Source organism: Ornithorhynchus anatinus, chromosome X4 (genome assembly GCF_004115215.2).
Source record: "Ornithorhynchus anatinus isolate Pmale09 chromosome X4, mOrnAna1.pri.v4, whole genome shotgun sequence".
Lineage (NCBI taxonomy): Eukaryota > Metazoa > Chordata > Mammalia > Monotremata > Ornithorhynchidae > Ornithorhynchus > Ornithorhynchus anatinus.
This window is the reverse complement of record NC_041752.1, coordinates 3,744,285-3,768,718: the sequence shown is the minus strand read 5'-3', so window position 1 is coordinate 3,768,718 and position 24,434 is coordinate 3,744,285. Positions and strand designations below refer to the sequence as shown.

Sequence of the window (24,434 nt, the reverse complement as noted above, 5' to 3'; positions counted from 1 at the left end):
TGGGCCCTTAGCAGAAGGTGCTCAATAAATTCCATCATCAGCACCACTGAAGAGGGGGCTGATGAGAAGCAGCGTGGCCCAGTGGAAAAAGTCCAGGCCTGGGAGTTTGAGGACCTGGGTGCTAATCCGGGCTCTGCGACCCTGCTTGCTATGTGATCTCCGGCGAGGCATTCTTCTCCGTGCCTCAGTTTCCTCATTCGTCAAACGGGGACTCAATACCCGTCTTCCTCCCACTGAGACTGCGAGCCTCATGTGGGACAGGGACCGTGTCCGATCTGATCACCCCAAATCTACCCCAGAACCCAGTGCGAGGCCAGGCCCATAGTAAGCCCTTAACAGGTATCATTATTATAATCTTAGAATTTATTATCATTATTCATAGTAATAATAATCATAATAATGATGTCCCCAAACCATTTATCCCCAAGCATCCTGTGTCAGCTGTATTCAGGCAAGTCCTTGCTCCTGTGCAAATGATAATAATGATAATGATAATGATATTTGTTAAGCACTTACTCTGCTGTAAGCACTGTACTGAGTGCTTAGGTAGATAGAAGATAATCAATATCCACATGGGGCTCACAGTCAAAGCGGGAGGGAGAACAGGGATTGAGTCCCCGATTTGCAGATGTGGAAACCGAGGGTCAGAGAAGTGAAGTCATTTGCCTAAGGTCACACAGCGGACAAGTATTAGAGCGGGGATTGGAACCCAGGTCCTCTAACTCCCAGGGCCCTGCTCTTCCCCACTAGGCCTCATTCCTTCACTGTGCACTGATAACAGGGCCGGCTAAACCAAGCTCCTTCCCTCAGCAGGAGGCCAGTAAGGGGGTGACAGAGGGTCAGCTTTCTAGCAGCTTTTCCTCTCATCTTGGTAACTTTTCAGAAATGGACCCTGGGTTTTGGAAAAAATAAAAATAAAATGAGAGCGAGAGAGAGAGATTGGAGACCGAGGCTGAGCCGCTTTACCTTGATCACCATCTCGAAGGTAAAGACGCCCGTGAAGATGTAATCCATGTACTTCAGAGCCTGAAAGCAGAAAGGAAGACGACTTCTCAGAGGCTGAACCGCCACGGAGCGGACGCGCACCGGCACCCCCCCAACCCTTTCAGCGACAGCTCTGTTTCCTTCAAGGGTCTGGGAGGGGTTCAAACCTCGCCAAAAGGGCCCTGGCGGAGGCAGAAGGGTGAGGAGAGAGTCTCTGTGCATGTGCGTGTATGTGTGACCAGCTCACATCTCAACGGGGCTGTCTCAGGTGAGGGTACCACTCAACCGCCCGACCCGGACGCGTCTGCTTCCGGAAGGTGGACTCTCCCTGCCCTGGCTCCGGAGCGAAAGCCGAGGTTTTCCTGGCTAAGAAGTGAGATCCTGAGGCAATCGAGAAGAAGACGTCCCAGGAGATTCTCTGATCTCCTAGAGGGCTCTGCTCCCCGATATCCGGCAGACCCTCACCTGTTCATGTTGGCTCGAAGGTGGTCCCCCGCCCCCCCCGCCCCACCACCGCCTGCGCTCCTGGTCCCGGGGAATCTGCTCCTTTTGGTTCCCCGGGCTATCCCGGACCTAACGCTCAAGGCCAGAATGCTCTGGGGGTTCGGGGGGAATGGGAGAGACACGGACAGCCCACTCACGTTGTTGCGTGGGGAATCAGCCCACACTGGGTCTTCGGCGGCCAGCGCGATGCTGCTCAGCGCGATGACCATGAGGATGACCATCTCAAAGTAGCGCATGTTGACGATGTAGTGGCAGAAACGTCGGAGCCTGGGGGCGAAGCCCGGGGGGGAGACGGAGTGAGGGTCTGCGGTGGGAGGGACCTGGTCACCCCCACCCCCTCCGCGTCCACCTTCCCCTCACCAGGGAGGGCTCCGAGGGTAGCCTCTCCCTTGTTTCCACCCCACGGTCCTTCTGGCTGCTTGTTTGCCTCCCTTCATCGTAATCATAGTGATATTTGCCAAGGCTCACTTTGTGCCAAGTGCAGGGATAAAAGCGAGGGGAGAGACAAGGCAATTAGGTCAGACGTGGTCTCTAGTCCCCACGGAAGAACAGGTATTTTATCCTGATTTTACAGCGCAGGAAACTGAGGCCCAGACGAAGTCGAGCGACTGGCCCAAAGTCCCCAGCGGGCAAGAGTGAGGAGCCGACATTAGGACCCAGGTTTCCCACAGCTTTCCTTCCTTGATTCCTCCTGCCCCAGTGGTTACCTCGCCTCAAACGTGGCCTCTACTCCCTGCCACTGTGGGCGTGTGGGGTATTCTGCCAAGCACCTACTACGCGCCAGGCACTGTATTAAACGCTGGGGTAGATGCAAGCTAAACAGGATGGACACAGTCCCTGTCCCACAAGGGGCTCCCGGTCTTAACCTCCGTTTTTCCGGATGAGGTCACTGAGGCACAGGGAAGTGAAGTGATTCACCCAGGGTGACCCGGCGGACGACCCCGGCCCCCAACGCATATACACACACACACGTCTGGGCGAGGCGGGACGTCTTACAGGTTGGTAGGACTCAAACAGAACATGGAGCTGTAGGGGAGGATCTGCCTGGGTCCGCTCCTCATCAAGTCATCCCCGTCCACGTCTTTCTTCTCTTCCATCTTACTGTCGAATTCCACGCTGTTCACTGCCGGGGGGAACGACGACACAGGGGAAGGAGACAGGTCAGGGCAGAGCCGGCCGCCGGAGTCAGTCTCGGTGGATCGACCCCTTCACCCCCACCCCTGTCCCCCACCGGTACCCTCCCCCAAGACGCTCCCGAAGTCCCCCGGCGAGGTGTCGTGGAGGGTCAGGGAGACCGCGCCCGGGGAAATAAGACCCCCGCCTGAAATGGAGTCGAGAGAGGCCGCCTCTCGATCTTTATTCACTCGCAAGGCACGAGGACCACTGGACTCCGCTTCCGCCCTGCCGGAAACGCCGGACCCACCCCGCCCCTTTCCTCGGCCCCGGAGCTCCGGCCCCTCGGCATTTCGCTCCAACTTTCCTTTCTGATCACCTTCAAGGGCCGGTATTTCTGATCTGGCGTGGGGGGGGGGACGGGGGACGGGGGGCGAGGGGGTCCTTCGGTAAAACGGGTCGGGCCCCGGGAAATGATGCGACAGATTCGATTCAGTACTCTCTGTCGGAGCAGATGTCGCCCCAAATTAACGGGGGCCGGAGGCACGAGTAAACAAGCGTGAAGGGAAGCAGAAGTGACATTGGGACAATTAGAGACTACCTCGTTACACCCAGCTCTGTCAAGCCAAATGCCAGTTATCTTATGACTCTCCAGGAAATTGGCATCTGAGACCCAGCGAGGGGGGGCTGACCCAAAATCTGGACTTTGGGCCTCGGGGGCACAGGGGCCTCGGTCTCAGTCGTAAGGTCAGCGAGTCAGAGTGCGGGCGGATTGGCAGAGTCGGGTCCAGCCATTCGGGGGAGATTAAGACTGTAGACTGAGAGCCCCCGGCGGTCAGGGATCGTGTCTGCCACGTAGACTGTAGTTTCCCAAGCGCTTAATCCAGGGCTCTCCACTGATCGATTGCTCTGCACACAGCAGGCACCGAGTAAACACCATCGATTGAGTGATCAGGCCAGGGGCCGATCGATCGGTCGATTAATCGTATTAACCGAGCACTCGCTGTGCGCGGAGCACTGTATGCCACGATGGCGTTGGTAGGCACGTTCCCTGCCCCCGACGAGCCAGACTGGTGCCCCTTCTTGCAAGTCAAGAAGCCCCTCTCCCTGGCACTGCCATCCCCCCCGGGCAGCCCAGAATCCTCCTCTTATCCACAGTGTCTTGGGGAACCTTCAGGTGCAGGTTGGGGGCGACGGGAGGGCAGAGACACTCACTGGGAATGACCGTGGTGTCCCCAGGGGGAGCGGTCACGGTCACCGGGATGTTCACCGTGGTGGTGTTGTCCGGCGGCGACGGCTGGGTCATCCGGTCCACATTCTTCTGGTTGTCCACGTCCTCGGGGTGCTCGGGGACCTTCTGCAGGCAGGTGCTGGGCAGCGTGTGGGTGGGGACCACCACCTCGATCTCACACTGGTTCTCCCTGGGGCGCGAGAGCCACACGTCAGCCCCGCCGCCCTCGCCCCGCGACCCCCGACCCCGGAAGGAGGGCGCAGAAGGCAGCCCGGGTGCGGCCTCTGAGACGAGACTCGCCGCGGATCGGAGGAGTGGGGCCGCTCAGACTCCAGCACTCGTTCAGCCGTATTTATTGAGCGCTTACTCTGGGCACAGCGCTGTACTAAACGCTTACTTAGTACCGCTTAGATAGCGGAACTGTGGCCTAATGCGAGTCAGGCTGGGTTCTAATCCCGGCTCTGCCACCCGTCCGCTGTGAGACCTTGGGCCAGTCACTTCACTTGGCCCGTCCCTCTCGAGCCGGCCTACGGGTCGTGCCTCGTTCTCGCCCGCGCCCACCTCTGACCTCTTGCTCCCGCCCTTCCTCCTGCCTGAAACCCCCTCCCCTCTCGCCTCCGGCAGACCTTGGCCCTCCCCATCTTCAAAGGCCCTGTGAAATCATGTCTCTTTCAGGTATCCTCCTCCAATTAATTTCTATTCCCCCCCCCCCCGCCCACCTCCATTTTAGTACATCTCCGTTCCTTCGATAGGCCCGATCTCCCATAGCACTTACATACTGATCTTAAATAACCTAAAAGTTAGGCACTAACTCATAAACATCTCCTCTTCTTCTTCCTCCCATCTTTAATTTATTTCAAAGTCTGTCTCCTCCACTGAATCTGAGGCGCGGGGGGGTCCGCATCGGGTCTTCTCAACTGCAGTCAGTTCAGCGCTCGGCACACACGAAAAAGACGACCGAGTACCTGACTGATCGGTTGATCGATCGGCGGGACTGGCTAGGCAGAGTCTGGTGGGGTTTTGGGGTGGGGACGCAAGGTGTTCAGTACAGTGCTCTGCACCCAAAAGGAGCACAGATGAGTGACTGACGGACAGGGGTGTCTAAGCAGTGTCTGGTAGGGCTTGGGGGGTTAGGGGTACAGGATGCTTAGTACGGTGCTCTGCAAACAGAAGAAATACAATCGATCAGTTTATCGATCGATCGTCGGGGGTGGTTAGGCAGAGTCTGCTGGGGTTTGGGGGGCTGGGGTGCCCAGGGCGCTTAGCACAGTGCTCTGCACCCAGAAGGAATAGTACTGATCGACTGCTTGATTGACGGGGGAACCTAAGCAGAGCCTGGCATGATTTTGGGGGGGGGCGGCGGGCACAGGGTGCGAGAGCCTGGGCCTGGGAGTCAGAAGGACCTGGGTTCTAATCCCGGCTCTGCCACGTGTCTGCTGGGTGATCTTGGCGAAGCCACCTCACTTCTCTGAGCCTCAGTGACGGGGCCCAGGGACCGTGTCCAACCCGATCAACTTGTATCTGCCCCACAGCTTAGAACAGTGCTTGGCACATAGTAAGTGCTTAACAAGGCCCGTGATAATTATCATTACCAGAGGGCACCGCACACGGTAGAAACACCACGACTGATAGACCGACAGCGTCTAGCAGAGGCTCGGGGGGGAGAGGGGAGCCAAGGAGGGGAGTCGGAGAACGGGAGCGAGTGGGACTCGGAGAGGACCGGAGAATACGGAATCAGTGGGCCAATCTGTCGAGCGCTTACTACGTGCAGAGCACCGGACCGAGGGCTCGGGAGAGGACGGGACGGCAGGGCAAGCGGACCCGTTTCCCGCCCGCAAGGAGCCGAACCGAGCCGCCCCGGCCGGGACTCACTTGGGCCGGTGGTTGCGGACGTCCTTCTCGGCGGGCTCCCCGTCCTTCTCCCCGTCGTCCTTGTCGGCCGCCTCGTGCGCGGCCGTCCCCCTGTGCCTGGGCCTGTGGCGCCGGTGGGCCTCGTCGCCGGGCTCGCCCTTGGCCCCGGACTCCCCGTCGCGGGTTCCGGCCCGCGAGCCGCCCCGGTGGCGGGCCCGGCGCTCCGCCTTGGCCCCGTGGGCGGTCCCGTTGCCCTCCTTGGCCTGGGGCTCGGCCGGATGGCGGTGGGCCCGGTGGCGCCGGTGCTCCCTGTCGGCGCCCTCGTCCCCCGAGCCGCGGCGGTGGGCCCTGCGGGGCCCGTCCTTGTGGCCGGCGGCCTCCTTGCTGCGGCTGCGGTGGGGCCGGTGCCCGTCCGCCTCCCTGCGGGCCCCGGCCTCCCCCTTCTCCTCCTTGGCCCCGTCGGCCTTCTCCTGGTCCCAGGCCCGGTCCCTGTCCCGGTGCCGGTGGTGCCGGCGGGGCGGGTCGGGCCCGTCGGCGGCGGCGGCGGCCGGCCTGGGGTCCCGGCCCGGGCCCGGCTCCGGCCCGGCCTCGGGGCCGGCGGGCCCGGGGCCGGCCGGGCCCCCCGCGGTCCGGGGCTCCACCACCAGGGGACGGTCCAGGTGGGTCTTCATGTCGGGCCGGATGTGCAGGGAGGTGGCGTAGCGCACGCGGTCCTCGGGGTCCAGCTCGCTGTAGAGCGCCTCGCAGCTGGCCCGGAAGTTGTGCAGCCGGATCTGGCTGGTGCGCTGCTCCCACACGGACTTGGCCTTGGCGGCGTTCTGCTGCTTGCTGCGGGGGACAGGGGACCACGGGGCCGCCGCTGAGACCCCCCACCCGGCCCCCCGGGGCCCGCTCCCCGCCACAGGGGCAACCCCGGGCCTCGCCGCGCCCTCGGGGAGGGGTGCCCCGGTCTGTCTCGCACACGGTGTGGGGGAGGGGGATGGAGAGGATGGCGGGGGCGAGGCCGGGGATGGCGGGGAGCAAGCCGGAGCGGTAGAGTCTGAAGAGCCGTGGGCGGTCTCCTCCCCGTCCCCGAGGCGACCCCGGCCAGCCGGCCGGTGCCGCGGGGAGACGGGGAGGCCGGTTGGGTGAGGGCTCCGAGTCCTTGGCTCCCTTAGGCCTCTGGGGCTGGGCTCCCTCATCTCCGACTAGGCCGGAGAACCGCCCGGGGGAGCCCGCCAGCCCTCTGGGGCCGGACGGGGCGAAAGGGATCCGGAATTGGGTCTTCCGGCCCCTCTTCGGTTCCCCCCTCCAAATGAAAAGTTACCACCCCGCGGCTCCGACCGAGGCGGAGACCGGGCCGGGGCCCGTGGACCGGGGGTGTGGGATGCCCCCCGCCCGCCCCCCACGCCAGACACCCCGATTCCTCTCCCCTCTGATCCAAGAGCTTTGTCTCTCCCGCCGGCCTGCGAGAGGCGAATCGGGGGTTTTCAGAGAGAGGTGTGGGAAGCGTTTGGGGACCGGTTCTGTCCTCTTTGGGGTGAAGGAGTCAGAAGGTGAAGGTGGCATTGTCTTCCCTTGCATATCTGGGGGTTCGGTCAGAGGGAAAGGGTAGACCGCCAGTCCCCATTTTTCTAGTTAGCCACAGCTGGCCCAGCCTGGGGTCAGTGGACCCTGGGGTCTGGGCTACCCGGGCTGCCTCCCGCACTCGACGGATGGGAGAGATGAGAGCCTACGAGCTGTTCCGCTCAGAGGCTCGGAGATACTCCCCACGTCCCCGAGGCCGAGAGAGAGTCCCCCCCTTTCGCCTCGCGGAAATCCAAGGTTTTCGGACCCCCAGCTTCCCCTCGTCTCCAGGGGAATCAGGGCCGAAGAGGCATGAGGCAAACGGCCCCGTCCCGGGGACGGGGAGGTGGGAAGGAGGCCCTGGACCCCCGCTGACGGACCACAGACCGCCAGCGGCAACAGCTCGGGGGGAGAGCCGGGGGGGGGGGGCGGGGGGGCGACGGCGACATTAGCTTCTGGCCTCTAAAACCCTCGAGAAACCCGGGGAGCACAAGAATCAGCGTATTAAGGAGGTCCGCCCCTCCTCAACGGAGACCGGCGAAATGCGAGACTCACCCAACTGTTCAGAATCTATAAATACTAGACCCATCGTGCCGCTCGCACGGGGAGCGCGAGGGGATCGCCCGCGAATGAGAGTTCAAACCGTCTGAGGGCCGGTAGCCGGAGGGAGGGAGGGTTAGTCTGCCGAGGTGATCGAGAGGAATGAAGAGATTATTTCATGAGGGGACGTGGGGAGATGAAAAGAAGCGTCTTGGGGTGAGGAGGTGCCTGACATCCACCCTGTGGAGAGGTGGGAAAGCGGGGAGCCCAAGAGGTTCTCCGACAAAGAAGAAAGAGATCAAAGCGGGCTGGTCAACCGAGGCCTGGATTTTGCACTCTACTCGCCCGGAGTTGAACCTAGAGGGGTTTTGACATTCTGATCCTTGCCGCTTTCCGGTTTGTTTCATTTTCCCTTCCTCGTTCTCTCCAAGTTCCCGTCCCCGGTCGGGAGGCGGCTTCGTAATCTCTCATCCTGCTTTCTGGTGCCGGGCTGCCTCGAAACCTCCCCAAGCCTCTCCCCTCCCGCCGGCCCCCGCCCTGCCGGGGGCATTACTCGACAGCTCCGGCCCACCTGATATCCTCCTCGGGGAATGTGTCTGTTTGCTGTCGCATCGTCCTCCCCCAAGCGCGTAGCACAGTGCTCTGCACGCAGCAAGCGCTCAGTGAGTACGATCGAACGGATGAATGAACCTCCACCGTCGGCATCCAGACCCGACGACGCCTTCAGCCGCACCCCTCCCCATCCCGTCCTCCCCGAGCTGGCTGACGTCTGGCCGTTGTCCGGTTGGGCAGCCTCGCTAGCCCTAAGTGATCTGGGGGGGGAGTCAGAAGGTCGTGGGTCCTAATCCCGGCTCCGCCGCTTGTCTGCTGTGTGACCTTGGGCAAGTCACCTCACTTCTCCGGACCTCAGTTCCCTCATCTGTAAGAGAGGTATTAAGACCGCCATGTCCCATGTGGGACAGGGACTGTAGCCAACCCAGTCTATTCTTGTATCCACCTCAGCCGTCTCAATCCTCATTTTACAGATGAGGCAACTGGGGCCCGGAGAGTGGAGTGACTTGCCCTAGGTCACGCTTCAGACGAGCGGCGGAGGCAGGATTAGAATCCAGATCCTTCGGACTCTCGGGCGTGTAAACGTTCGGTGCGGGAGAGGGTCCATCCCCACCTTTCCTAGCTGAGTTCTTCTGCCCCCTTTAAGCCCGATAAATTCCAGGCAGGTCGGGCCAGTGAGTTCCAAGCCCCAGCCCTTCAGGCCATTTGATTCCTTAAAAATCTTGCTTTTCTATCATCCTAGGCACTCACCCCGTGCAAACCTACAGAACTGAACTTTAAGGACATTTAAAACATCTCAGAATATCTTTCTGATGAGACAGCCCAACCGACGCGCCTACTTTTCCACTCACACTTTTGGGTGGAAAAGTGAAAAAAACAAAAAACACCCCAAAACTTAAAAGTGCAAAAAAATAAATAAATCAGCCCCAACCCCTACTCGAACCGTCCTCGGTGAGCTCTGGGCGGCTGCCTGAAACTGGGAATCTTAAAGTTCTGCTGCCTCATATCCTTCCCCCTTGCTTGCCCCCCTGCGAGGTTTCGTTGGAAACAATTTAATTGTGCTTGTCAATTAGTCCTGCACATGCTTCGGGCAGTGACTTCTTTGGCAAGGACGTGGTGATGGCAGGTTGGCAGCAGGTCAAGGGGGAGGCTGAAGGATTGGAGTTTTCATTCCCAAAACAACACGGCTGGCGTGGACAGTTAGGCCCACCGAGTCTCGGGAGCGCCCCGCCTCCCACCTGGGACCGTAAGCTCCTCGTGGGCAGGGGACCCGTCACATCTTCCCCAAGTGCTTAGTACAGTGCATCGCACTCGGAAGATACATCACGAGTACGTACTATCCCTGGGGCGTCCCTGAAAGAAAAATCCCCGTGACCTGCCCGACTGAAATTGCAGTGTCGAGAGCCAACGGGGAAATGAGTAACCCCAGGTGCCCGAACAGAAACACACGACGAGAAACAAACAGACCACCCCACAACACACACGAGAACGAGACGGGAGAAGGTTGCATTATGAAAGAAAGAGGAGTGTTAGAGAGAGGCGGACGAAACACACACGTACATAGAAACACAGAGAGACAGAGAGAGGGAAAGAGAGAGGGAGAGAGGGGAAGAGGGTGAGAGATAGAAAGCTGGGGTGTCTGCGTCAACCGCAGTCAAATGCAAAACATCAGAGAGCTGCTCGCAATTCAACCACAAGTGGAGATACCTAACGCCCATCTGGTCTTCCGCGGGGAAACTGAGCCCGGAGGTGTGCTGCAATGAAATGAATGACTTTGGAGCGGTGGAGGTGGGAGGCGTGGAGTCGGAGGTGAGGGAAGGAGAGGTTCTCGGCGGAGAGGTAAAAACGGAGACCAGAAAGCCATTTGACGGTATAGGGTAACAGAGAGCGACTCACGGTGAATTTACGCTGGAGGCAGACGAGCTGTGAGATACAGTGCCTCGAGTTTGCTTTACAAAACTGCACATGCAAAAAACAAAACAGAACAAGAGGTGAGAAGAAAAACAAAACGAAAAAAAGGAGAGGTCAAATTCGAGAAGACGTCGTCCGGGAGGGTTTTGCCCAGGCTGGGGGTCCTGAGGTGGTGGGTGTCTTCGGGGAGGGGGATGACCGGGAAGAGCTTGGGGGCGGGTCCAGAGAAACGGCAGTCGGGTTCAAAGAAAGACTGGAAAGGAAAATGAAAAAGCACCGACCGAAAAGAAAAAGAGAAAGAAAGAGGCGACGGGAATCGAGAGGGAATCAAAGCTTTCGGCTCAAAGGGATTGCGGGTGAGCCCGGTCCTCGCCTGCCCGGGGGGGGGGGGGGGCTGGTGTTCTGCCACCGGTGTCCAGACAGGAGCGTCTTGGAGTCTCCCAAATCGGGGCTCCAGTCTGCCTTTCGCAGAAACCCGGTGAGCGACTTGTTCAAGGGTTGGCCTGGAATTAGGACCTCTTTTTCTCCAGCTCTTCTGAACAGGGAGAAGGATGGGGAGGGGCGAGAGGGATCGGTTCTCCCCGGTTACCTGAAGAGAGGCACCGGTGGGGGTAACGGCTTCTTCTTACCTGGGCAGCCGACCACCTGATGGGCGGCTGACATCGATCGGTGAATCGATGATTTATTGAGCGCTGACTGCGTGCAGAGCACCGTTCAAAGCGCTTGGAAGAGTACAACACAACGGGAGTCGGCGGACCCGTTCCCTGCCTGCAACGAGCTCTCCGTTCCGCTCTCCCCTTCTCACCTCTCTCGGCCGGCTCAGAATCAACACGGGGAGAGAGGGATTCAGGGCCGCCCTGCTCTTTTTTTAACGGTATCTGTTAAGTGCTTATTATGTGCCAGGCACCGTGCTGAGCGCTGGGGAGATCCAAGATAATCGGGTTGGGTCCAGTCCCTGTCGCACCCCCCCCCCCCCATGGGGCTCACAGTCTTAATCCCCATTTGACAGATGAGGTCACTGAGGCCCAGAGAAGTGAAGTGACTTGCCTGAGGTCTCGTAGCAGACAAGTGGTGGAACCGAAATTAGAACACAGGTCCTTCTGACTCCCAGGCCCTAGGCTTTTTCCAAGAGGCCACGTTGCTTCTCAGTATTAATCAGTATGGGTAAATTCCCCACGACTGTGAGCTTCTTAAGGGCGGGGAATAAGTCTTCCGACTCTGTTACGGTGTTCTCTCGCAAGTGCCCAGTACAGTGCTCTGCACACAGTAAGCGCTCAATAAATACCATTGATTAACAGATTGATAAATTCGGATGAGTTAAGATGGAGACTGTAGGGCCCCCCAAGCTCCCAAGCCCCCCCCCCCCAGCTGCCAGGGCAGCATTCACTCCTGGAGATGGGGGTTGAAGGACTCAGCCTGCACCCTGAAAACGCGGAGAAGCGGCACGGCCTGGTGGCTAGAGCCCGGGCCTGGGAGTCAGAGGACCTGGATTCTAATCCCGGCTCCGCCACGCGTTTGCTGGGGGTGTGATCTTGGGCTTTCCTTCTCCGGGCCTCAGTTACCTCATCGGGAAAATGGGGATTAAAGCTGTGAGCCCCATGAGGGCCATGAACCGTGTTCAGCGCGGTTACCTTGTATCTAACCCAGCGCTTCGTACGGTGGCTGGCACATAACGAGTATGATAAAAATAGCACAACATTCGGGTGGAGGCTGGCCAGGTGTGAGGATGGCATCCCAGTCACCGGCAAGGGCGTGGGAACTCAGAGGAGAGTGGGCAAACCTAGCCCGCAGCCTTCCTGTTCCGCGGTCAAATTGGAAGCCTGGAGGTCCAGACCATGTCCAAAGGAAGCCAACCTTTGCCGTCTGCCCCTACGAGCCCAGAACTCTAGAAATACATCAGAGGTATTTACTGAGCACTTACTGTGTGCAGGGTGCTGTACTAAGCCCTTGGGAGAGGACAAAAATGACGGAGTTGGGAAACACGTTCCCGAGCCACGATGAGCTTACACCGGACGTCGGGGAAGGGCCGTGGGCGAGCCGGGAATTGAGGCCCGTGGTCCGGCAGCTGGAGGCCGAGTCGGTACTCGGTTGGGTGTTATGAGGAAGGGGCTCTGAGTGGGTGAGGGAAGGGGTCTCAGAGTAGTGGGGCCTGCTGACCCCCTCAACCCCCCGCTGAACGAAAACCTCAAACCCAAGCACCACCTTGCTTCCCTCTCCCCGCCGCCCGACCTCACTCCTCAGGCCCACTGCCCCTTCCGGCAAAAAGCTCTCGCCCCGACACCCGGGCGGGTCCGGCATAAGGACCTACAGTCCTTCCGTTCCTCGCCCGGCTCCTCCCCCATCCCACCGTGATCCATCCAGCCCCAAGTGACGTTCCATTCTGCTCCGGTACTTACCATTTTTGAAAGGGAGAGAGAGAGAGACAGAGAAAGAAGGAAAGGCGGGAAGGGCGAGAGAGAAAAACACGAGACACACAGACGGACAGACGGACGGACAGGCCCTCTGGGCAGGGGCTCCTCGCGGTTTGTCGGGGTCGCCCCAGCTGGCAAACATACCAGGAAATACACAGCCCACCCCCTCCTTCTACCCCATCCTCCCTAGAGCACCACCTTCTCTCAGGAAGGTCTGGTCCAGGGTCGCAGGGCGCTTCTTCCCGTCCTGAAGGGATCTTTCTCCCGACAGATCCTTGGTATTTTGGGGAATTTGAAATCCCCACCCGGCAGCCACGCTCTGCCGCTGTGGGTTCTAGAAGTACAAACCCCCAGAGGCCCAGAGAAATGAGGCAATGTAGATTTCTGACACCAGCCTGGGTCTGGAAGAGCTAGAACCGGCCCTCCCCACCCCCAAATCCGTGCCAAAGGGACAGAGAGAAAGGGAGAGGGATGGTGCGAATAAAGATGGGAGTGTTTAGAATTTAATGCTGAGAGGGTTTAGTGCTGTCAGAGCTGTCACTAGTCTGCCAGGGAACCAGACTCCCACATGGACACCAGCCTGGCCCGGGAGTCAGAAGCCCCTCGAGCTTGAATCCCTGCTCTGTCAACTTGTCGCTTCGCGTCTTTGTGCCTCAGTTCTCTCATCTGGAAAATGGGGATTAAGACTCCGAGCCCCATGGGGAACAGGGAGTGTGTCCAGCCCGTGCCTGGCACATAATAAGCACTTAATAAATACCAAAAAAGGAGGGGGGGCAGGGCAGAAGTGGATCCCTCTCTCCCCCTCTTGCTTCTGAACCAGGGAGACAGGCAGGCGGAAGGGGGAAAGTGGAACTGAGCTCGCCGTGGTGTCAAGCACTTAAGAACAGTGCTTGGCACATGGTAAGCGCTTAACAAATACTATCGTTATTCATTATCATTCCCCGAGGAGAAAAGAGAGCCTTCTGGCCCCTGAGAAATGGAAAGGGGTGGGGAGGAGGCTTTCACGCCGGACTAACTGGAGTCGGTGGTGGGGGCTAGGGAGGAGGGTGCGGGTTTGGGTCGCTGTTTTTCCCAACCTTCTCTGAGCCGCCTTCAAGACAGGGATGGGAAAACTTGAAGTTACACAGAGCTGGGGATTTCTGGGCCTGGGGGTGGGGTGGGGAGGGTCCCCTGCAGGGGAGCTGTGTATAATGTGCGTGTGAGAGAGAGAGAGAGAGACAACGTTTGGTACGTGGCACTGGGACATCTTTGGATTGAGAGAAGCATGTGGAAGAGAGGGGGACTGGGGGCGGAAGGGAGGCCATTGGGAAGAGGACCAATTTTGAATTTTCCTTCTGTCGGAGGAAGCTCCTCTAAACTGGCTCCTCGGAGAAGGGGAGAGTTTGGACCCCCAAAAGTGGGTAGATTTAGGCTCCCCTCCAGGCCCCGGAGGGGTCAGGTCTTGGCTCTCCCTAAGCTCTTCTCTCCACTCCCGCCTGCGGCACCAATGGCATCTTTAGCCCTCTGCTCAGAACTCTCCCGGCGGTCGGTTTAGGGAGGCTGAGCGGACGCGTGGGGTGGGGAGGGGTCTGGGAAAAACCGGCCAGGCTGAAACTCACCTCTAGAAACAACAGAGCGAGGAAACGGAAAAATCAAATCACAAAACCCGAATGAGCCGCCAACCGAGTCGATGAAACGAAGGTCAAGGATCGGTCGGTTTCCTCCTCCGCTTCAGAAACCCAAGTGTTCCCGAAGACCACTCGGAGCAGAGAGAGAGGACCCCTCCTCACACCGACTGGGACCGCTCAGAGCAGAAAAAAGTGACCCTTCCCCACACCGGCTTGAATCGCTCAATGCAGAGGGAGATGACCCCTCCTCACACTGGCTCAGGCTGCTCAGAGAGGAGAGATGACCCCTCCTCACACAGGCTCGGACCGACCAGAGCAGAGAGAGACGATCCTTCCCCGCACCGGCTCAGACCGGTCAGGGTAAAGAGAGCGATGACTTCTCCCCACCCCGGCTACAATCATTCAGCGCGGAGAGAGATGACCCCTCCCCACACCGGCTCGGACCTCTCGGAGCAGAGAGAGGGTGGACGCCTAGGGAGCCCGGGACGCAGGACCTCGGGGTGAAGGGTTCCCCTGGGGGTTGGAGGGGCGGTTCCGATCCCAGCGGATGAGGACCGGACCCTTCGGAACTAGTATCTGGGTGCACTTCCCACACGTTCAGAAGCTTGAAAGGCAGGTTTTCCCATCAAAATGGAGAAGCAGCGTGGCCCAGTGGGTAGCTAACAGGGTGGGGAGTCAGAAGGACCTGGGTTCTAATCCCGGCTCTGTCGCGTGTCTGCTGGGTGACCCCGGGTAACTCACTTCACTTTTCTGTATCTCAGTTACCTCGTCTATAAAATGGGGGTTAAGACTGTGCGCTCCATTAGACGGGGACAGTGTCCAACCTAGTTAGCTTGTTTCTACCCCGGCTCTCAGACCAGTGCCTGGCACATAGTAAGCACTTAACAAACACCATTTAAAAGTAAAATGGGCTCCACCCCGCCCCAGCCCTGGAAGGCTCCCCCGACGGGGACCCCTGCCCTCGGCCCACCCCTCCCTCTGCTTCCAAGCTTCAGAGCCCGCCTGCAAACCGTAAGAAACGATGGCCGCACTCGGGCTTTGGCTGCGGAGAGCCGGGCCCACGCCCTCCCGCCCAAGGCCCCGGCCCACGTCACTCCCGGCAAGTGGGCGGCTTTTCCCCCGGCGAACTCTTTCTTTTGGGGGCTCCAAAACCAGGACAGAAACGCCCGCCCGGCCCGGCTCTCCGGGCGAACAGAAGAGCCAGCCCACGGCGCCGAGCTCCGTGGCGGCGAGATCGGGCGAGGTTGCCCGTCTCCAGTGCCAACCTCCACGGGCTCGCCGGTCCCCGTGGGGTGAGGCTGCCCTTCCCTACTCCGCGAAAGAGGAACAAGGTCAGCGCATTGCCCAAAGAACAAAAATCACCCTTACGCTGCGATGGAAATGTTAGCTGCAGACATGGGACTAACTTCGGCTACCTCCTTGGCCTTTTGCAACGCGAGTTTCTGGTTGGTGGCTTCTTCCATCTCCTCTTCGTCCTGTGCGGGGAATCGGAACAGATTTTGGGTGGTGGTCCCCGATCGAGTACTGGGCAGAGGGACGCGGGTCTTCATCAGCCTGATGGCATCACAGACTGGACCCGAACCCCCAGATATATTCTGCCGACCATCTTGCCCCCAATTTAGACCCCACAGAGCCCCTCTCCCCGTGCCACTGAAGGTCTTAAAATGCCCAATCTTGGCCTTCGATTCTCTTTTATTTTCACAGTATTTGTTAAGCGCTTACTGTGTGTCAAGCGCCGTTCTAGGCGCCGGGGTGGATCCAACTTGATCAGGTCAGACTCAGTCCCTGCCCCATTATGGGGTTCACAATCTAAGTAGGAGGGAGAACAGGTCACGGATCCCCCTTCTACAGTCGAGGAACGCGAGGTCCAGAGAAACGAAGTGACTCGTCCAAAGACACCCAGCAGGCAAATGGCAGAACTGGGATTAGAACCCAGGTCCTCTGACCTCCGGAGCCGGGCTTTTCCCTCGAGGCCGTGCTGCTCCGATGAATTCACATTTATTCGGGCAGCTGGCCAACTCCATTAGTTTAGCACTTTAATCCCACCGGTCCCTGGAGCCCACTTTGCATCCAAGCAACGGGAAGGCCCGTCGCTAAGTACCTCGCTTCTTGGGTTTGCTTTCTCCCTCAGCTGGCCGCTGCCCTTTCCCATTATCCCCTCTCTTCTCCTCCTCTCTAAAAAGAATGTCTCCTGCCTGCCGGGGCCCTAACGAGGGCTGTGATAATAATAATAATTACGATAACTGTGGTGTTTCTTAAATGCTTACTACGTGCCGGGGACTTGGCTAAGCGCTGGCGTGGATACAAACGAATCAGGCTGGACACAGTACCACGTGGGGATCACGGTTTCGATGCCGATTTTTACAGCTGAGGTAACTGAGGCACAGAAAAGTGCCTCGCCCAAGGCCTCACAGCAGACAGGTGACGGAGCTAGGATTAGAACCCCTGACCTTCTGACTCCCAGGCCCGTGCTCCATCCACTAGGTCATGATGCTCTATGGCTTTAAGGAGACCACTGCCTGGGTCTACCTAGGATTTGTTTCGACTCCTCTCCCCGCACAGACGGCGCGGGTCTTTTATTTCTTTCTATTAATATCTGTCTCCCCCTCTAGACTGGAAGCTCCTTGTGGACAGAGAACGTGTCTGTTATATCGCCATATTGAACTGGATAGTGGAGGAGCAGTGTGGCAGGATGGACAGAGCCCGGGCCTGGGAGCCAGAAGGACCTGGGTTCCAATGCCGGTTCCACTTGTCTGCTGTTGTGTGACCTTGGGCGAATCACTTCACCTCTCCGGGCCTCAGTTCCCTCATCCCTAAGGTGGGGATGAAGACGGTGAGCCCCGTGCGGGTGCGGGGACTGTGTCCAATTCGATTTGCTTGTATCCACCCCAGTGCTCGGTACGGCGCCGGGCACATCGTAAGCGGTTTCGCAAATACCTTAAAAAAAAAAAAAAAAGGGCCGAGGAGTGGCCCCGGCTGCAGGAGGGGGAGCCTTCTTCCCTTCCCACCCCGCACCGCCCCAGCCCCTCCGAACTGTCCTCGGTTCACCTCACCTTGGTCAGCTCCTGGGCGTTGGCCAGATTGTCCACGGCAATGGCCAAGAAGACGTTCAGGAGGGTGTCTGTTCGGGCTGCAGCTAAGGAACGACTGCCCCGGGCTAGAGAAAGGCCCGCTTCCCGCCAGGGTTATGTTTCATCCAGGTTCCAGTTTCCGGGACCTGGTTCTTCCCGGGTCATCTAGTCCGTCCTCCTGCCTGCGGCCCGACTGTCTCGTCACCGTCCCGGAGAGAGAGCTACCTCCGAGGTGCCCGCCTCCTTCCGGCGAAAACGGAGAAGCAGTGTGGCCTAGTGGAAAGAGCCCGGGTCTGGGAGTCAGAGGACCCGGGTTCTAATCGCCTCCCTTCCACCCGTCCGCTGTGTGACCTCGGGCAAATCGCGTCACTTCCCTGGGCCTCATCTGGAAAACGGGGATGAAGACTATGAGCTCCATGGGGGACAGGGACTGTAGTGATAATAATAACAGTAATAATCACCACGGTATCTGTTAAGCGCTTACTACGGGCCGAGCGATTTTTTTAGCGCCAGGGTAGATACGAGGTCATCAGGTTGAGCACAGTCCCTGTCCCCCATGGGGCTCACGGTCTTAATCCCCATTTTCCAGATGAGGGAACCGAGGCACGGCGAGCGAAGAGACTCGTCCAAAGTCACCCAGCAGACGAGTGGCAGAGCCGGGACTGTATCCAACTTGATTATCTTATATCTACCCCAGCGGTCGGTACGGTGCCTGGCACCTAGTAAGAGCTTAACAAATACCACTAAAACCCCCCCCCCAGAACCTCTCACTCGAGAAAAACCTCCCGATGTCCAACTCCGATCCCCCTCGGCTGTAAATCCGACCCGGCCCCTCCCGCTCGTCCTCAGGGGATCCGGGGCGGCTCCTCGATATCCCCGGAAGATCCGAAGGCGGCAGCGACGGCGACAGGAGATCTCCCTCCTCGGCCGGGCCCTGACGCCGCTCTCCCGACCCCGGCCGGCTCGTTAGGCTAATTCCACCGCCCGTCTGCCCGCGGCCACCCACCGCTCCATTCTGAGCCTGGCCGGAACGGGTCCCAGCCAGACGTTTGAAAGCCGGCCTCAGATCTCTTCCGGCGGCTCCTGTCGGGCAGGCCCCGTTTCCCGCCTTCAGAGGTTCCTTCACAGATCTTTCTGGCGGCTCCCGTTTCTTCAGCCTCCCCTCCGGTCCCAAGGAGAGCCGGGACCGGAGCCAGAATGAAAGAGCCTTTTCCGCCCGCCAGGCCGAGACCCTCCCGGCTCCCGGCGGGGGAGCGGCTCGGCTCTACGGACGGCTTTCCCTTCCAGGTGCCCTCCCGCTCCGCCAACCCCGAAGAGAGGGGCGGAATCGGACCGGGACTCACTGGAAGCCCGGGGGCCATTCTGTGGTGTGGCGGGGCCGGAGAGGAGGATCCATTTTCAGTCCGAAACGGTAGCAGGAGAGGGTGGGTTCGGAGGGGCTAGAGATTCTGCTGCCTAAGTGCGTTCTTCCTCTGGCCCTCTAGCCTCTTCTCAGTGTACGGTGACTTCTGTGTCCCGTTCTGTGTCCCATTTGGTCCCCAGATGTTAACCGTGGTTCCCCCCCCCCCCACCCCATATATGGTCTCTAGGATCCTAATAATAATAATGGCACTTACGATGTGTCAGAAGCACTAGGGTGGAAACCAACAAATCGGGATGGACACAGATCCTGTCCCCACATGGGGCTCCCAGTCTTTTTCCCCATTTCGCTGCCGAGGTAACCGAGGGACAGAGAAGTAACGTGACTTGCCCAAGGTCACACACGGCAGACGAGCGGCAGAGCCGGGATCAGAAGCCAGGTCCTTCGGACTCCCGGGCCCTTGCTCTATCCACCAAGCCAATACGTCAGGGTCTTTGTCTATGACGATGACTGAACCACTAGCCTTCCGCCGCCCTCTCCCAAGCGTCTAGTCCGGTGTCGTAAGCGTTCACTAAACACCACTGATCGACTGATCGATGGCTGATGGCTTAAAGCCAGATTTCTTCGCTGCACGGGCGCCGTCCGGGCGGGCGGTCCACCCCCTCCCGGGGATCATCGGAACAAAAAAATCCCGGTAGGGAAGGGAGGGCCCCGCACAGTGGGCTAGACCTGACCCCGGCTGCGAGAGTTCATCACCTCCATCCCCCTGCCTCCGGGTAGGCCTGTCCTTAAACCACCTTTCCTCCTGTTCTGGCTCTACGAGGACCGGCCCTTCCGCAGGCTGAGCGGGACTCACGACTCCGGCTGAGGCGAGGCCCCGGTCAGATTGTCCTTTCCCTCAGAAGCTTTGTCTCTCTGGGTCTCTCTGACTTTTAGATGAAGAGAGTCAGACGGACCGAGCGAGGGGATTAATAATATCTCCTTTCAAAGAGCGTTTGATCGCGGCCTCTCAGATGTCGGAGGGGGAGCGCGGTTCTTCTTGCACGGAACAGATCTCCCCCTCGCGTTCGGCTGCCGGGGCCGTCCCACTTTCCGGGATTTGGCGCGGCTCAGTGGGTGGGGCCCGGGCCGGGGAGGCGGGGGGCCTGGGTTCTAATCCCACCGCCACCACTTGCCCGCTGAGGCACTCGGGGTCAGTTCCCTTAGCTGTAAAATGGAGATGAAATACCTGTTCTCTCTCCCACTTCAATTACGAGCCCTAGGAGGGACAGGGGACCGTGTCTGCCTTGATCATCTAGTATCTGTCCCGGTGCTTTGCAGAGTGCTTGGCACGTAGTAAGCGCTTTTTACCAGCATACTCGTCATTATTATTATTATTCCCTCCTGCCAGGCCCTCTTCTACCGCCCCTGCTCTGAACCGACCCAATCAATCCATCAATCGGTGGTATTTAGTGAGCGCTCACTGTGTGCAGAGCACCGTACGAAGCGCTCGGGAGGGTTCAGCATAACACTCGAACCGACGTATCCGCTGCCCAGAATGAGCTTACCGTCGCGAGCGGGAGGCGGACAGTGATGGAAAGAAATAAAACCGAGGACTCCCGGACTCACCTCCTACTGTCAGGCCCCATCCCTGCCTCTCCCCTTCGGGAACGGAACCAGCGATCTTGCGTCTTCTAGCGCGGGTGAGCTCGCCGCCCTCCCCAAACCGCAAGCCGTCGGATTTCAACAGCGGTGACCCTCTAGGCTGTAGGCTCAAATGCGCCTCTTCTGTTGTCCCACTGCTTCTCCCACGCGAACGGTACGGTGCTCTGCACCCCGTGGGCGCTCAATAAATAGGAGCGACTGACCGGTGGGGAGGCCGTGGCCAGGGAGAATGCAGACGCTCCCCCGGCCACCGCTGATCGAATAATGGTTTGAACCTCCTCCCAACCCCTTCAGAGCCCCCTTCCCCAGCGGAGGAAGCCCCCCCAAGGGAGAGGGAAGAGGGACGGGGCCGGAGGCGGTCTGCCCAGGCCGGTGGTTGCGGGCCCAGACGCCCCCTCCGCGGCGCTAACCCCTGCGCTCCCCGGCCCAGGAAAGGATACAGTTTCCGAACAGCGTCAGGACGATGAAGTAAACGCAGGAGAACATGCCTTTGCTGACTCCGCCTTGGGATTCGATCCCGTGATACATCACCGCGTTCCAATCTTCCCCCGTCAGGATCTGCCGGGGAGGGAACGCCACCCGGCGCCTCAGCCCAGAGCCCCACGCTCTCCGGACCGACCACCCTGAGGTCCCCAGAGGAGCTGCTGCCAAGGCAGGGGCGTGGAACCGGCCCAGAGACCCTCAGGCCAGGACTGGATCGATTCAAATTCAGCCAGGACGGAACTTCTCCGCACGCAGTAAACTCTCAATCCATCGGTCGATCAATCGATGGTATTTATCGAGCGCTTACTGTGTGCGGATAACCGGACGCATTCCCCGCCCACAACGAGCTGACAAGAAGATAATAAATACGATAATAAATTCAATCGATAGGAGGCCGTTAGCTTGTCCTTTAGACTATGAGCTCGGTGTGGGCAGGGAACGTGTCCAGTACAACTCTCCCAAGCTCTCAGTAAAGTGCTCCGCGCACCGTAAGTGCTCAGTAAATAGGACCGATCGACTGGTAGAAGCAGCACCGGTGCAGGAAGTGAATCGCAGTTCGGAAGACGCCTGCGTCAATCAATGTTCCGGGGACCTCCATCGTGGCAAGAGGCCGGCCCGCCCGGGAGAGGAGCCGTAGGGCCCGAGGAGGGGAGCCCGGTTACGAGAGAACAGAGGAGCCGATGGAACCTGGACCCGCTGTGGCCACGAGGCCTCTCTGGGACCACCGCGCCCACGACGGTGGGCTAGTGGCCGTCTCCCCTCCGGATCCCCCCACGGAGAGTGGCGCCTCATACCGGCTGGGCCACCGCGGGATTGAATCCGCGTGCTAAGGCCCGGGCCGGGGGGCCGGAGGAGAGGTCCGGGATGCCCACCCGACGGGTTTCCCTCTGACAAGCTCAGCCTGCCCCTTCCCCTCCCGCGGAGGCCTTACCTGAAAGACGGTCAGGATGGCCGCGGGGAAGGTATCGAAGTTGGTGGTCGGGGTTTCGTCTTGAAAGTTAAACCTGGAGGGAGCGGGAAGCCGCCGGAGGTCGGACGGAGGCCGAGAGCCGAAGACCTTCGTGCTCGGGCTAGGCCGGAAGCTTGCTAATTCTGTCGGATAGGACTCTCCCAAGCGCTCAGTACAGTGCTCTGCACCCAGTAGGCGCTCAGTAAATACCACTGACTGACCGAATGATCGGCCCAACCGGGGTCAATAGCTCTCCGACCTGCTTTCCCCCGCAGGCTTCCCGGCTCCGTAAAGGCAGAAATCGAGCCTGCCGACGGCACTGGACTCTCCCAGTGCTCCGCACACAGTAAGCGCCCAATAAACCATCATCGCCGGTATTGACCGAGCGCCTGCCGTCTGCGGAGCGCCGGGCGAAGCCCTTGGGAGAGTCCAGTAGGACAGAGTTGGTAGGCTCCGTTCCCCGCCCGCAACGACCTTCCAGTCTAGAGCTGGCAGTGTGGAGGGTCGCCGATCGGTGGATCGATTCAGGCTGCTGAGAGCCGGGAATTCCCCCGGAGTCGGCGAGAGGGAATTCCAGCCCCTGCTCCCTCCCCCGGGATCCCTCCCCCACCCCCGCCCCCCCGGCAAAAAACCCCCGAACTTACTGCCCCCCGAAGAGCTGCATCCCGAGCAGGGCGAACACCACGATGAAGAGGAAGAGCAGGAACAGCAAGCTGATGATGGACTTCATGGAGTTCAGCAGGGACACCACCAAGTTCCTCAGGGAATTCCAGTACCTAGGTCACGGGGCAAACCGGTCCGGCATCAGCTTCCGGTCGGGGCCGGGCCCTGGACTGCTCGAGCCCGGTGGGATGGCGGGAGCGTGGCGTTCCCTCCCAGCCGGACGTTCGGGCTGAGGGGAGGGTGTTGGCCGCGGGGGGGGGGATATCAGGGGCTCGGACGCTGTCGGCCCCCCGCTCCAAGGATCTGGACTGGGGTCCTCTCCTCCCCTGGGACCTGAGGGTTGGGGCCACTAGAGCATCTGTGTGGGCAGCTGTTAGGAAGCAACGTGGCCTAGTGGAAATCGGCTGGCTCAATGATAATAACAATGATGAGGAGGAGGAGGAGGAGGACATCTGTTAAGGGCTCACTACGTGTCAAACACAGTTCTAAGCGCCGGGCAGACGCATGCTAATCGGGTTGGACACGGTCCTACTCCTGGCTCTGCCAAGTGAGTGCTGCGTGACCTTGGGCAAGTCACTTGGCTTCTCCGGGCCTCAGTAACCTCATCTGTAAAATGGGGATTAAGGCCGTGAGCCCCGCGTGGGACAGGGACTGTGTCCAACTTGAAAAACTTGTACCTGCCCCGGTACTTAGAAGAGTGCTCAATGCAAGGGAAGTGCTTGGCGAACACCGTAAAAAAGTCCCGTGAAGAGACTGCACTCTGTCGCACTCTCTCAAGCGGTCAGGACAGTGTTCCGGACACGGTGAGCGCTCAGTAAATACCACTGATTGCACAAACCCCGGAGGTGGGGGCCGGGACCTTGGATGCTGGGACTGGTCGGATTCATTTGCGCGATTTTTGTTTTTTGGTTGCTATTTTTATGGTATCTGTTAGGCGCTTATTACGTGCCAGGCGCTGTACTAAGTACTGGGGTCGATACGAGTTAAATCAGGTTGAAGTACTTCATTTCTCCGGGCCTCAGTTCCCTCATCTATAAAATGGGGTGAAGACTGTGAGTCCCCTGTGGGACAGAGAGTGGGTCTGACCCGATCATCTCGCACCGACCCCGGCGCTCAGTACAGCGCGTGGCACACGGTAAGCCCTTAACAAACGGGGAAGCAGCACGTGAAGTAGACAGAGGGTCTGGGAGTCGGAGGGTCTTGAGTTCTAACCCTGACTCTACCACTTGCCTGCTGCGTAGCCTCGGGGGAGTCACTTCACTTCTCTTCGCCTCAGTTCCCTCATCTGTAAAATGGGGACCGAGACCGGGAGCCCTATTTGGAACAGGGATCGTGTGCGGCCCAATTGGCTTATGTCCGCCTCGGCGCCTGGTGCGGTGCTCGGTACATAGTGAGCGCTCAAACACCACAGCTATCAACACGCCGGCGGTGGGCCAGAGGGCGGGAGGGGATTAACTAACAACCGGGAGCAAAGAAACATAATCAAAGGAATCGGGGAGGCCCATCCAAAGGGCGCTGAGAGAGAAAAGATTCCGGGATTCAGTGCCGTGGCGGAAGACAAGCGGCTTCGGGTCCCTCTGAAGCTCGGGCCGGGCCGCGCTTGGCTTGACCCGCCCGCTTCTCATCAGCAGAGAGAGAAAGTTGGAGGCGACGGGAAGCTGAGCGACCCTTAGATCTGGGCTCCCAGGAAGCCTTTGGAGAGGCTCCTCTTACGTTTTCCCTTCCGCCGTTCATCCGCTGCCCTCGGACGGGAGCCGGAGAGCAGTCCGAAAGGGGGCAAATGGTGGAACGGGAACCGCAGTCCAACACCCGTTCCCCTTCTCAGGCTATCTGTTAAGCGCCTACTCCGTGCCGGGCACCGTTCTGAGTCCAGGGGTAGATACGAGGTGATCAGGTCCCAGGGAGGGGGTGGTTCCCAGTCTTAATCCCCATTCTCCAGAGGAAGTAACCGAGGCCCCGAGAAGTGAAGTGACTTCCCCGAGGTCTCAGAGCAGCCAGGCGGCAGGGCCGGGGTT

General features: G+C 59.4%; 1 protein-coding gene across 8 annotated transcripts in view; it reads right to left on the bottom strand.

Moving 5' to 3' along the window:
- CACNA1B (calcium voltage-gated channel subunit alpha1 B) overlaps positions 1–24,434 on the bottom strand; it is a 175,257-nt gene that overhangs the window by 51,620 nt on the left and 99,203 nt on the right. For 4 of the 8 annotated variants that reach the window (XM_029054325.2, XM_029054326.2, XM_029054328.2 and 1 more), the window contains 11 exons: positions 22,401–22,532; positions 21,739–21,811; positions 20,765–20,882; positions 17,303–17,370; positions 15,618–15,724; positions 10,217–10,279; positions 5,705–6,511; positions 3,817–4,022; positions 2,485–2,611; positions 1,626–1,755; positions 967–1,026 (listed from right to left, as the gene is read on the bottom strand). In XM_029054325.2, coding sequence (XP_028910158.1) covers positions 967–1,026; positions 1,626–1,755; positions 2,485–2,611; positions 3,817–4,022; positions 5,705–6,511; positions 10,217–10,279; positions 15,618–15,724; positions 17,303–17,370; positions 20,765–20,882; positions 21,739–21,811; positions 22,401–22,532 — 1,891 coding nt within the window. The remainder of the gene's footprint in view (positions 1–966; positions 1,027–1,625; positions 1,756–2,484; positions 2,612–3,816; positions 4,023–5,704; positions 6,512–10,216; positions 10,280–15,617; positions 15,725–17,302; positions 17,371–20,764; positions 20,883–21,738; positions 21,812–22,400; positions 22,533–24,434) is intronic. The other 4 variants (XM_029054327.2, XM_029054330.2, XM_029054331.2 and 1 more) reach the window with 1 other exon arrangement.